Genomic DNA, 14,338 nt, shown 5'->3' with positions numbered 1-14,338 from the left:
GGTGAAAGTGACTGCCCTTGACATCACCATCACTTCCAAGTTCCCTCCAAGCCACACACCATCCTGATTTGGAAATATATCGCAGTTCCTTCACTGTCGCCTAGTCAAAATCCTGGAACTCCCTTCCTAACAGCACTGTGGGTGTACCCACACCACATGGGCTGCAGCGATTAAAGAAGCCAGCTCAACACCATCTTCTCAAGGTCAATTAAGAAAGGGCAATAAATGCATGCCTCCCAGCCATTTTAGAACATGCTACTTGGGGAGTGATGACTGCAAGTGGCAGGTAGCCATTTAAGTCAATAAAAGGGCCTCTTAAGGTCACTCTCCTGATGCCAAGCGGAGTCAGCGATCCATCACTAAAATTACACACTGCCCCCCCACTCGTCCCCCCACCCTCTGCCACACAGTAACTATAGCTATAGGGTCACAGCTGCAACAGCTGTCTGCCATGTGGAAGAATTTCCCCTTCACAATGAAGGTCTAGCAGCTGTGGCCACTCTTTACTATAACATTATAAAGATTCTTCAGAGGGCGTTTCCAGCTTGAGGCACCCTCTCTATCTCCTAGCTACATTAACAACTCCCACTTCTGACAGCTGGACTGCCGATCATTCAGTCCTGGAATGGCTTCTATTGGCTCTCTAGCCTCAGGAGCCCAGTCTCCATTCTTAATTGCACAGGGCACTGGAAGTGGCCACTAAATTGTCCACCTCGTTCTAAGTCACCCTTTGGATCCTTGGTTCAAACATGGACAAAAGAGCTGAACTCCAGAGGTGAGGTGAGAGTGACTGCCCTTGACATCAAGGCAGCATTTGATCGAGTGTGGCATCGAGGAGCCCTAGCAAAACAGGAGTCAATGGGAATTAGGGGGAAAACTCTCCACTGGTTGGAGTCATACCTAGCACAAAGGAAGATGGTTGTGGTTGTTGAAGGTCAATCATCTCAGTTCCAGGACATCACTGCAGGTGTTCCCAGGAAGGGTAGTGTCCCAGGTCCAATCATCTTCAGTTGTTTCATCAATGACCTTCCTTCCATCATAAGGTCAGAAGCGGGGATGTCCGCTGATGATTGCACAATGTTCATTTGCAACTCATCAGATACTAAAGCGGTCCATGCCTGTTAGGGGGAAATAAAGGGATACAATAAGAACTTATTGAAGGGGATGGATACTTAGAATATCCAAGCACGCAAAACCTGTTTGCGTAAGCAGTTAACAGTTAAAGGCCAGGCTGGACGGAGAGAAATCTGAACCTTGCACATTCTCAGGGCTTGTGAGTATCAGCAAGGCCATACTGGATGAAGAAGAATGCAAATATGATAGATTGGGTATTTTGGGATTCAGACTGAATTCAGCTAAGATTGAGCCTGTTTACAGCAGATAGAGAAAGAACAGATGGTCCTAGTTTAGGTAGGAGGGAAGGTCTCTGCCTGGGTGAAAAACAAATAGGGACATACGTTGCAAGTACTTGTTACCAGACTTGTCTGTTTAATGTAAACCTATATGTTGACAAGATTGAAATCTGGAAACTGTTCTTGTACGTGACCAATAATATATAAATATGATGAACACTTGTAGTTTAGCAGAGTACTGTCTCAAGCTGTATTGAGATGGTGCTCTCCTTGCAATTGCTCGAATAAATGATTGTGATCTGTACCTGAGACTCCTGTGGTACGTTTATCAAAGACACCACAACAATGCTCAAATGCAGCAAGACCTGGACAATACCCAGGCTTGGACTAACAAGTGGCAAGAACATTTGCGCCACATAAGTGCCAGGCAATGACCATCTGCAGCAAGAGAGAATCTAACCAGCGGCCCCTTGACATTTAATAGCATTTCTATCGCTGAATCCCCCATTATCAACATCCTGGGGGTTACCATTGAGCAGAAACTGAACTGAACTATCCACATAAATACAGTGGCTACAAGAGTAGGTCAGAGGCTCAGAATCCTGTGGTGAGTAACTCACCTCCCGGCTCCCCAGTGCCTGTCCACCATCTACAAGGCACAGGTCAGGAGTGTGATGGAATACTCATCACTTGCCTAGATGAGTGCAGCTCCCATAACACTTAAAAAGCTTGACACCATCCAGGACAAAGTAGCCCGCTTGATTGGTACCCCGCCCACAAACAATTCACTCCCTCCGCCACCGATGCACAGTGGCAGCAAGATGCACTGCAGGAACTTACAAGGCTCCTTAGGCAGTACCTTCCAAACTCATGACCACTATCATCTATAAGGACAGAGGCATGGGAACACCACTACCTGGAAGTTCTCCTCCAAGTCACTCATCACCCTCACTTGGAACTGTATCGCCGTTCCTTCACAGTGGCTGGGTCAAAATCCTGGAACTCCCTCCTAACAGCACTGTGGGTGTACCTACACCACACGACTGTAGGGGTTCAAGAAGGCAGCTCACCGTCACCTTCTCAAGAGCAATTAGGGATAGGCAATAAATGCTGCCCTAGCCAGCGATGTCCACATCCAATGAGTGAATAAAAACGAAAGTTATTCTTCTGTAGGCAACGGAGGTTAAATTCAACTTTGGCACGGATCAGCCACACAATATCTTGCCTGACACTCATTTTTATTGAAGTGAATGGAGAGGAAAATCTGACTGGGTTTTTGACAAGTGGCTGAACTTCTGCTGTCTTTTTCCCCGGCAGTTCTGAAGAAGAGTCATTTTGGACTCAAAACGTTAACTCTGTTTCTGTCTCCACAGATGCTTCCAGACCTGCTGAGTTTTTGCAGCATTTTCTGTGGCTACAAGAGCTTTCTGCTTCTGCTGAAAACCAATTGAAACTTGACAGTTTTCAAACCAACTGGCAATAAATAAACATGTCATTTGGAGAGTTTAAATCACTGATGAATATTTACAGGGAGCAAGTTGGCAGAAAATTATTTATTTTTCTGAGAGATAGGGACCAAGGAAGGCTAACTGTGAAACAAAAGTATGCTTAACAACATCTATATATAAGACATTCAGGGAATTTTTCCAAGCTAAAATTTATCCCTGATCCAACATTACCAAAATAAAAAAAAAGTTGATCATTTATCTCATTGCAGCTTGTGAGACCTGACCGTACATAAAATGGCTGACCCAGGAACCTAGCACAGGTACATTGAAACAGGATGACAGCATGGTTTCAGGCCAGAAGGGGATTGGAAAAAAGGCAATCACAGGGTAAAGCAGGAACAGAGCAATGAAAAATATTCAGGGAAGAGATAGTTCAGATGCAAGCTACGTATATTTTATTTAAAAGAAAATGTAGAACATCCAAAGCTAATGTGCCCTGGATGCCAACGGAAATAAAGATTAAAATAAAACAGAAAAATTAGGCTGATAACAAATATCATGAGGGAGATTCTGTTAACAACCAGGAAGATCATGGGACGTGCAGGAGAGAATTGAAAAAGTTAATAAGGGAGGCAAAGCAAAGCTGTGAGAAAAGAATAGCAGGCAACATTAAACTGAACCCTAAACATTTTAGAAACAAGTAACATGTAAGCCGTTAGCTAGAAGAAAGCAAAATACTCTGGACGCTGAAAATCTGAAATGGAAACTGGAAATGCTGGAAAAACCCAGCAGGTCTGGAAGCATCTGTGGAGAGAGAAACAGAGTTAACGTTTTGAGCCCAATATAACTCTTCTTTGGAACCAATGGGGGCAAGCATAGCTTTGAGATAGGGTGAGTTGGAGCTGCTGGAGAGAGAGGTCGAATGTCTACATGTGGTGGCACTTGGCACTGAGTGTGGATCTCAGGATGTGGTCCAAGGAACATTGCATGTCTCTGAGATATCTGTGGTCCTGGTGGATTTGAAACATGAAGGATGGAACTTCAGTTGGAATCACATGAGGTAAGTCAGAGCTGGAGGCAGTCACTGAGAAAGGAAATGTGGCTGTGAAAGTGAGTTTTAGTAAAAAAAAACCTTATCAAACACCTGGAAGGAAATGGAAAGCAAAGAAGATGAATATGGTGAAGGAGACAAACGGCAATCCCTTCAAAGAGATGAGCAGAACTTCTTCAAGGTAAGCATTCCTGGAACAGAAGTGGCAGTGAATTAAATACGAAAATAAAAGCAAAATATTATGGGTGCTGGAAATTTGAAATGAAAACAGAAAATGCTGGAAAAAAGAGTCAGCAGGTCTGGCAGCATCTGAATGTTTCAAGTCCAAAATGACTCTTCTTTGGAGCCAGTTCGGATGAAGTCATTTTGGACTCAAAACACTAACTCTGTTTCTCTCTTCACAAATGCTGCCAGACCTGCTGAGTTTTTCCAGCGTTTTCTGAATTCAACATAGCCAAGAAAAAGTTTGGGTTTATTAAGGACCAAAAGTGAAACCTTCATGTAGAGACAGACAGGACTGGTGCAAGAGTATCAGGCACCCGAGGTGAATCTTCGACCTTGCTTCCCCCTCTCCGAAATTAACTTGTGAAAATGAATATTGTGCATTAATATGAATAAAAGATCTGCATTTATAATTACAGATTTATTTAACATGAAAAAGGAGAATATTATGATACTGATTGTACATTCTCATTTTCCACACTTTTCACAGGATATGTACTAAAAGAAATGCACATTATCATGTGTAATATGGCTCACATCATGTCATATTTTGTGTTACTGTAACAGTTAACAGTTACTAGATGATTTTATGCACCATTTACACAATCAATAATCATTACAATAGAGTGGGTTAGATTAAATTATGTTCTTTGACATTCTTTACTGGTTCACAGCTTGGAATAGACATGTAGATGTACAAATTTGTAAAGCTGTTCCATAAACAGAATGAGGTTATAATATGAAATTTTGGGAAAGACTGCAATTTAAATACATGGAAATCTATATGTATGTCCGTATATGTGAGTGTATTTCAGTGGATCTAGACCTTTTATCCCCACTACTGAAGCCTGTTTGTCTACTCATGTAGTTCCATGAATAACTCATTCACCTTTTTGCTGACACCTCCCCCCCACCCCGCACTGGTAAATTTTGCCTCTCTAGGTGATTGCCTAGTTTGCCTCATGGTTGTACAGGCAGAGGACATGGCAAAAGTATTAAATGTGCATTTTGAACTGTCTTCACAAAGGAAGCGGATGATATAAAGGCAAGACTAAAACAGCAGAGGAAAGTTATTGACAAGATAGTAATGGATAAAGAAGTTGTACTAAAAAGATTAACAGTAATAAAAACTGGTAAGTCGCCTGGTCCAAATGAAATGCATCCTGGATTGCTGAAAGAAGCAAAGGTAGAAAAAGTAGGGGCATTGGTCACAATGTTTCAATCCCCATTGGATACATGAGTAATGTTGGAGCACTAGAAGGTTGCTGATGTTATACCGCTATTCAAAAAAGGGGAGAGGGATAAACCAGGGTATCACTGGCAAGTCAGCCTAACATTGGTGGTGTGGAAGCTATTGGAAACCATTGTTAGGGAAACAAACTTTCATTTGAAAAGGCATGAATTAATCAAGGAAAGCCAGCATCAATTTGTTAAAGGCAAATCATGTCTGACTAACTGGATTGAATTCTTTGACAGGTAACAGAGAAGATTGATCAAGGTTGTAGGTGATTTTACCCCTTTCTTAAGTTTGGAGATTGAGAATTACGATTGATGCTATCTCAAACTAAACCCATTCACCTTTATTGAGAATTTTAAACAAAACAATTCCAATAAATCTTATAGCTACCCCTCAGGTGGTCTTTGGCTGAAACTTTCTTGATTGGTTCACTTCCCATCAATACATAAACAGTTTCAATTAAATCATAGTTATCCCTCACGGGGTCAATCTGAGGTCACTCTAGGCTACATAGAAGTGATCTCTGATCAAGATCTTCCTGTTTGGTTCACTGAGACTCTTCCCATCAATATGTTTCTTCTGTCTCCTTTCTTGAATGCTGTTGCGTTGGACATTTCAGGTGGTTACATACAGAATACAGTTTGTGAAATAATTCATGCACAATCTACTTCTTGGTGCAGATTATTTAGTAATATGCATGAACATTTGTTGGTTGGTTAGCGTATTCCCAAGATGTCTTTCATTGGCTTAGCCATGTGAGGACTTCTTCCCAACCTGCTGTAATTATCTGCCTGGTTTCAATCAAACTCTGCTGATTTCAACCAGTTTGCTATGATTAATAGTTCTATTCAATTCAAATTGTTCTATTCAATTCAGCAGTATCACTGCAATTAGCAAGTATCAATGTAATTATCAAGTCTCGCACCCATCCGCTTTCCACATGGCAAACGCTTCTCTGAACTCGTAGCCAGTCTGTTAACCCTTTCCTTATGCGGTACTTAGATCGATGTTATATATAAGGGCTTTTGGAAGGCATTAAACAAAATTTCCGCCATCTACAAGGCACAAGTCAGGAGTGTGATGGAATACTCTCCACTTGCCTGGAGGAGTGCAGCTCCAACAACACTCAAGAAGTTTGACACCATCCAGGACAAAGCAGCCCATTTGATTTTCACCCCATCCAGAAACATTCCCTCCCTCCACCACCACCACCACATTTGCAGCAGTGTGTACCATCTACAAGATGCACTGTAGGAACTCAGCAAGACAGCACCTTCCAAACCCACAACCATTACCATCTAGAAGAATGAGGGCAGCAGATGCATGGGAACACCATTACCTGAGAGCTCCCTCCAAGCCACTCACCATCTTGACTTGGAAACATACCACCGTTCCTTCACTGTCACTGGGTCAAAATCCTGGAACTCCCTCCCTAACAGCACCATGGATGCACTTACACCACATGGACTGCAGCAGCTCAAGAAGGCAGCTCACCACCACCTTCTCAAGGGCAATTTGAGATGGGCAAATAATGCTGGCCTAGCTTGTGATGCCCACACCCCATGAACGTATTAAAAAATAACTTATTAAGAAGATGGGAGATGAAATAAATGGAAAGAGGCAATGTGGATAGGAAATTGGATCTGTGACAGGAAGCAAAAGGTGGTTGGTGATGTAGGTTTTTCAGACTGACAGCTGGCTTTCAATGGTGTTCCCCAAGAGTCATTTTTGAGTCCATTACTCTTTGCAATTTTTAGAAATGACCTCTGCTTGGGTGTTGCAAACAACATTTAAAAATTTGCAGATGATATGAAACTTAACATTATGATAGATAGTAATGTGGATAGTTATAGGCTTCAGGATAACATAGATAGATGCTGAAATGCATGGAAGCATGACAGATGGAATTTAATGCAGAGGAGTATGAAGTGATGTGCTTTGGGAGGACTAACATGGAAATGACACATTTTTGAAAAGTGTAGATGAGCAAAGAGACCTTGATGTCCATATGCACATACCCTTAAAGGTAACACAGCAAGTTGATAAGGTGTTTTAAAAAGTGTATGTGTTCTTGGGTTTCTCAATAAAGGGATAGAATATAAAAGCAAAGAGATCATGGTGGAATTTCATAATACACTGGCTAGGCATCAGCTCGAGTATTGTGGACAACTCTGGGCATTACAATTCAAGAAAGGTGTAAAGGCCTTAGAAAGGGTGTAGATGAGGTTTGCCATGATGTGTCAAGTTAAATATGACTCTTCTTCAGACTGAGGAAGCTTTTTGAAAAAGGGTCATATTTGACTCAAACCATTAACTCTGTTTCTCTCTTCACAGATGCTGCCTGACCTGCTGAGTATTTACAGCACTTCCTGTTATTATTTCAGATTTCCAGTATCTGCAATATTTTGCTTTTATTGCCATTATGTTACCTGGGATGAGTGTCTGCAGTTATGATAAGAGGTTGAAAAATTAAGAGTCTTTTCCTTGGAACAGAGAAGGTTAAGAGGTGACTTAATTGAAGGTTCCAAGATGATGAGTGGTTTTGATAGTGTAGATAGTGGAAAAAACTATTCCCTCTAGCAATTGGATCAATAACCAAAGGTCATAGATTCAAAATAATTGGCAAAAAATCTAGAGGGGCAATGAAAATAAGTATTTTCATGAAAAGAGTTATTGGAAATTGGAATGTTCTACCTGAAGAGGTGATGGAAGCTGATTCCATAAATAATTTTTAAAAGGGAAATGGATAGGGACTTGGTGATAAGGAGCTTAGAGGATTAAAGACGGTGAAGTGGGACTAAGCACAACTGCTGTTTTAAGGGTTAGCATGAGCACGATAGACTGAATGGCTTCATTTTGTGCTGTAAGTTTCTATGATTCTATTTCAATGATTTGCCTGCATAACAAAGACTTAAAAGTAATTCATTGTGAAATGCTTTGGGACATTTAAGAGAGACATGACCAGTTGCAATGTGAGTGTAAGTTTTGTTGTAGCATTGATGAAATTAAGAATGACACAGTTTGTGCACTTACGTTACTCATTTCTGCCCTTCCGTTTGTGATAGCCACTGATGTGGAAAGTGGATTAAAAACCAATGGTGGGTAAATGAACTGTTCCTGAAGGTGATCGCAGCTAATAAATCCTTCACTTCTTTATAAATAGTAATAGGGAGACACTATTCTATTTCATTTAGCTAGTTTGTCACGGTTAAAAAGCTGTGTTAACTCTAGGTTAGCACAGTTCAGTCAGTCCAAGTTTAACTAATTGGAGTGCTAGGGACACCCACTGTGTCAAAATCGACCAGTATTCATTCTGCTATAAGTATATTCCTTTGTACCTTCAATGACAGAATGTCACCTGAAATATACGTTTCATAGTATAGCCAATATTTGTCTATTAAAGCTTTGCCTTTATTGTCGATTAAGGACAGAAACTGAAATTGAAGCAGTCATAAAGTCATAGAGTTATACAGCACAGAAGCAGGCCCTTCGGCCCATCTTAGTTCCCACTCAGGCCCATTGTTAGTAATTCAGCACAGAATGCATTGAATTAAAAACTGAATAGACTATCTCTAAGGAGGGTTTATACATTTAATAACGGGATTTGTTTCCTGCACTTCCCCCCACCCCCCCAACTATATGTTTATGTTTCTATTCCCTTCCACATCCGGATACGTGTACTAACTCAGCGTCCTTGAACAACACCGAAAACAGAAATAACAAAGAAAGGTATAGGGTTTTATTTTTCCATTCCCTTTCCCTTTGCGACCGGTCTTGGGCTGAATGATTCAGAAATCTCGTATTGGAGCCGCCAGATTACATCATCGCTTCTCCGTCTTCGCGTCAAAGCCGAGTGGCTGGTTTTATTATTAAAAGGGACAGATCAAAATGCAGGGCTGCGAGAGCCGGATTGTTATATGTGAACAACAGGGAGAGAGAGAGAAAGAGGAAGGAGGGAAGGAATAATGCTAATGTGAGTCACCTGGTGCTTTATTTAAGTCAGGAAGATTTAAAGCAAAATCTCCTTTTCCCCCCGTTATTTTAAGATGTCATGGCAGAGGCGGAGGCAAGTCTCCCAGCACCGGATGCAGCAACCCCTTACGATGAATACGAGTGCAAAATCTGCTACAATTACTTCGATCTGGATCGCAGGGCGCCCAAGATCCTGGAGTGTTTGCACACGTTTTGCGAGGAGTGCCTGACCACACTGCACGTCAGGGAGGACCGGCCATGGCGAATTGCCTGCCCCATCTGCCGGCACAGGACAGCCGTGCCCGACTACAGGATCCACAACCTGCCCAATAACACCAAGGTCACCGAGGCTTTCCCCCTCTATGTGGGGGCCGATCCTTTGCCCCAGGATGCCCTGCCTCCGACGCCCCAGCTGCAGAGGTTCAGCCAGCAGTCCCAGGCTGAGCGCTCTCACCAGCCTCAGGCTCAGCAGCAGCCCAGGTCCAGCGCTGCCCTGCCTCCCGAGCTCGCCGCCCCCTCGGCAGCCGCGGGCAGCCGACAGTCCCCGGGACCCTCGGCGCCTTACGAGAGCTGCCAGAACTGCAAGCGAGCCGCCCTGACCGCCGGTTGCGTCTGTGTGGTCTTCGCTTTCCTCTCCATGGTCGTGCTGCTCTTCACCGGCTTGATTTTTGTCAATCACTATAACAGCTCACCCTCGCCAGTCGGCCCTATCTGCCTGTCAGTGGCCAGCATCTTAGCCTTGTTCTCAGTGGTTGTCACGTGGGTGATCTGCTGGCTCAAATACCGCCCCGAGAGCAATGGGCAAGTGAATAACAGAGCACCCTCAGCAGCCAGGAGTAACACTTAGCACTTGGGATGAAGTGCAGTTTGTTTTATTACAACATGACCGACTGGGGAACAAAGACCTTTTCGTGTATGTGCTTTCATCCAATACTGCTGCATGCCCAGACGAAAGGTGTCCGAATTCCATCACTCAGCACCTTGCCCTTTTACGTTATCACACGACAAAACTTATTTAAAATGACTGATGTTTAGCTTGTGGGTGAACTAACCAGTTACGATATGTGTATCGCAAAGGCTGGCCATGCTTGTACTAATAACGGATATTGCGTGCGTTGTATTGTGTTGAAATGTACATGTTCAAGTTGTATCATAAGTGAAATATGCATCATTAGATTTTGATAATGAAAGAATATATTATATGTACAGTTTAAAAAGGATAGTTGTGGGTGTTTAAAGTCACTAACTTTTGGTTTCCTGGATTGTGAGTCACAAGGATGTCAGGGAGTCTTGGCGAGATGAAAGGTTTCGTTATGGGATTAGGTTTGCGGCCACCGATATCCCTTGTAGACAATGGCTCTTTTTCGAAAGACTGCAGACTAATCAAGGCTAATGGCCGTCAGAAAGGCCCTTTTAAGTCAGAATATATATAAATAGATGTACTGTAGTTCAATCGAATGGAACCAGATAGTGACTGTTGAAAAATCTGAGAAGTGGTTACACAAAACACCAAAGGCCACAATATGTCACTGATTCATACAAGTGCATTCACATATCAGAAGAAATCTATTTATGCGTATTAGTCACCAGTAAGTATTATTTGGAATCATGGTAATGTGGCTCCATAAAGAGAACATATATACATCTCTAGGTAACCACAGTTCTCACCAGACGGGCAATAGATATGTAAGAACTTACCCCATAGGGAGCTTTATAAGTGTAAGACAGCAAAATGTAGATTGATAAAATTATGGAAATAATGCAGGTAAAATGGAAGCTTGAACATATGTTCGGATCGTCTTTAAACATCCAGGTGAAGATATTAAAGAATACAATTTCAAAATAAGCTCGGCAAATTGTCAGCTACAAATTGCTTTGAGTGCCTGACAAATTTGCTGGAAGTAACTTTTAGGTTACAGTTACCTTAATTTCTCTGGGTCTTTAGAGGCCAAAAGGGTAGCCTGTGCCCACGTAAAGGAGCTGCCTGAATTTCTGGAATGATTACATCGCATTTTGGATCTGTAATTTTCATTTTATTAAGTTGAGATCAGTTTTTAATAAGTGACCGTTGGCTCGGACAAATCTTATTCCTTCCTGAATGTTTAGATTGAACCAAAATGGAATATTGAGCTCAAATTTAAGTGCGGGGTGTTTCCAATGAAGCAATGTCCTTTAAACTGATGCATCCCCTCGACGAAATGTGTACAAACTAAACAGTGAATCTGGAGGCAAACACATGCCTAAAATGTACACATGACAAGGATTAGCCCATTGGCCAAAGACCGTGACGACAGGAAGCCAATCAGACTGGTAGGAGCTGCACCTTCGAAACGTTTTCATGGTCTCTGAACTGTGGCCTTTGAAGTGATTGTTTTATAAATACAGTATAATTCAGGACGCTTGTGATAAACTATACGAAATGGCCCATTATAGAAATTAAGGCCAAACCAGTGGGTTTTCTACTTCTCTATTCCTGGTATGAAGATTGGTTTCCCTAATGGTTCAGGGAAGTTATCTAGAGGTTGAAGTATTTACACTGGGGGTATTCTTGGTTGGATTCCTGGCCAGCATTGAGTTAGCTGAGTTTAACTGGGACAACAATTGGTCTTTGCATTCCTGGGTTAAGGGCGGCAAAGTGAGCCCATCGTCCTGTTCTTTTACTGTAGTTGCCATCTACCAGCCCTCATGTCGAAATTGTATGTGTATGTGTGAAGCAGAGAAGAAGGTATTGGGCTCGATAATAATACCTCCGCGGTTGAATCTACCAAAAAGGTATGAGTGGCTATTTGGATCAGGTGCTAAAGGGAGCCTAGTACCATGACATAAAGAATTAATGCTGTCGGGGTAGACGGAAAGAGGAAATAGAATCGTCTACAGTAGTTGTATTCCCGACCAGGTCCTGAGATATTCTAAAATCACAGTAGGCTTGGCATTATGCCCTGCTGTGGCAAACTAGCACATGGATGTTTAACGCACTGGGTTCAGATTCCTGGCTGCTAGTTTAGCGGACAAATGGAACAATTTAAAATAGATAAAGTCTTTCCCCTAAAGTAGTGGAAACAGCAATTTCCTGGGAATGCGTTAAACGTCAGGCGGCTATCCTACATAATTTCAAGGTCAGGAGCGTTTTTTGAAGTCGAAGAAAATATGCCTTATGCCGAGCTGAGACAGTGAAATTCAAACGTTTGCTGTGGAAAACTAAATTTTGTTTTCCAGACCAGCTGAACCTTTGTACGGTGTTTCCTTTAGCTTAACATAAATGTTAGTAAAGGCGGAAACGCCTTTATCGAAATATTGTAATTGCACTAGATATAAGCGATATTTATGCGAAGCGTTTTCTCAGTTTCGTATATTTCCGCCCCTCCTGTTAGCCAGCCTTCGAAATAACAGCATTACATCTTCGTTCTAAATGTGGAGTATATCAATAAAATAATGTATGTGATTGTTAGATATTAGCCAAGCCCATATCCCGGATATACGGTGAATAAAGGGGTTGAGAAGTTTATAAAGCAGCTGTATTATACCATTACAGACAGTTTTTCGCAACACGTTGGTTGAAATTCGATACCCTGAAGAGCTTAGAATGATTTCTTTAAAGATAGAGACGGCGAAAACTGAAGCAAACCCGTTGGAATTCTGTTAGAAAAGGTGAATGGTTTCGTTCAGAATATTGCTGAGATTCACTCGTGCATTTGTATTTTGACATGAGCACAATGAATTCTTTCTAATTTATAAATGGGTAAAGAGTTTTTTTGCATTGGGATGTGTTTGGTGTAGTACACACCGCTTTCACAATGACAACTGCTTTTCAGTCTAAGTGTAGAATTGGGTGTTACTAAAAGAAAACACATGGTATCAAATGAGTATAAATTGCACACATTAGATATTTTCAATTTCTAAGTATGAATGTCAAATTTGTGTAACTTATTATCTAGAAACAACATACAGTTCAACTCTACGGATTGAATCTAGGCTGGCCTAGATGGCTTTTTTAAAAAGTGTTTTTCTCTCTTCCAATTGCTAAGTGTATGAGGTTTTCTTTGCTTGTATTTTTCTTTCAGTTAGCCAAAGTAACTGGAAATTGCAGGAAGTAGCAAGGTTAACGGAAACTGTAATGCTTGGTTATTTTCAACTACACTCAAACTGTTGCTGGAACATTAAAATCTAAAAGTTAGACTTAAGAATGACAAGTGGTGATGTCAATTGTTTATCGCGGGGTTAGGGTTACACTTTGCTGTGTAAAGCGGATACGAGATTAATACAAAACAAAAACAAAAATACCTGGAAAAACTCAGCAGGTCTGGCAGCATCTGTGGAGACGAGCACAATTAACGTTTCGAGTCCGCGTGACTCTTCAACAGAACTAAGGAACTAAGGAAAGTTCTGTTGAAGAGTCATGCGGACTCAAAACATTAACTGTGCTCCTCTCCACAGATGCTGCCAGACCTGCTGAGTTTTTCCAGGTATTTTTGTTTTTGTTTTGGATTTCCAGCATCCGCAGTTTTTTGCTTTTATCACGAGATTAATACATTCAGGTTACATCTTTAGCTTCTTTAAAGCGGGTACAGTGAATGCTCAACTGGCCAGCGTGGAATCAATTTTGTGCCAAAAAATGCAAGAAAGCAAGCAATAGCAATAAACTTCTTTATTTATTTTAATTTTCTTATCCATGGTTGGTAAACTTTAAAACATGGCGTATGATCTTTAAAACAATGCGCAGGAATAAGGTTAAAGGAGCCCTTAAGTGGGAATTCTGGTAGAGTTATAGATATTTAGAGTTCCATGTAGCAAAAATAAATTCAACAGAATTAATACACACATATATTAGTTACAATAATAATAAATAACTGCTACTGCCTCTGAATTAATACTTAAGTATGCTTTCAAAATGAAGTTATTTTAGACAGGGCAACCTCCAATGTTTATATCTAACAGGTTTGGCTGAGTAATGTTGAGTAGATCGAATGAAATTTAGAAAGCAATTGGTTTAAATTAAGTCACCGCGAACAAGCTGCCAACTTTGAAATTGTTATTGTTGTATTAACAGTATTACGAA

The 14,338-nt window shown here is 41.4% G+C and overlaps 1 protein-coding gene across 1 annotated transcript; it reads left to right on the top strand.

Moving 5' to 3' along the window:
• The first annotated feature begins 9,199 nt into the window (after nucleotides 1-9,199).
• On the top strand, nucleotides 9,200-13,468 carry rnf228 (ring finger protein 228). The gene has a single exon (XM_078563704.1). The coding sequence runs from the start codon at nucleotides 9,362-9,364 to the stop codon at nucleotides 10,127-10,129; it is 768 nt and encodes a 255-aa protein (XP_078419830.1). The 5' UTR covers nucleotides 9,200-9,361; the 3' UTR covers nucleotides 10,130-13,468.
• Nucleotides 13,469-14,338: the final 870 nt, after the last annotated feature.

This window comes from Cetorhinus maximus, chromosome 19 (assembly GCF_964194155.1).
Source record: "Cetorhinus maximus chromosome 19, sCetMax3.hap1.1, whole genome shotgun sequence".
NCBI lineage: Eukaryota > Metazoa > Chordata > Chondrichthyes > Lamniformes > Cetorhinidae > Cetorhinus > Cetorhinus maximus.
This window is presented reverse-complemented; position numbering and strand designations above follow the sequence as displayed.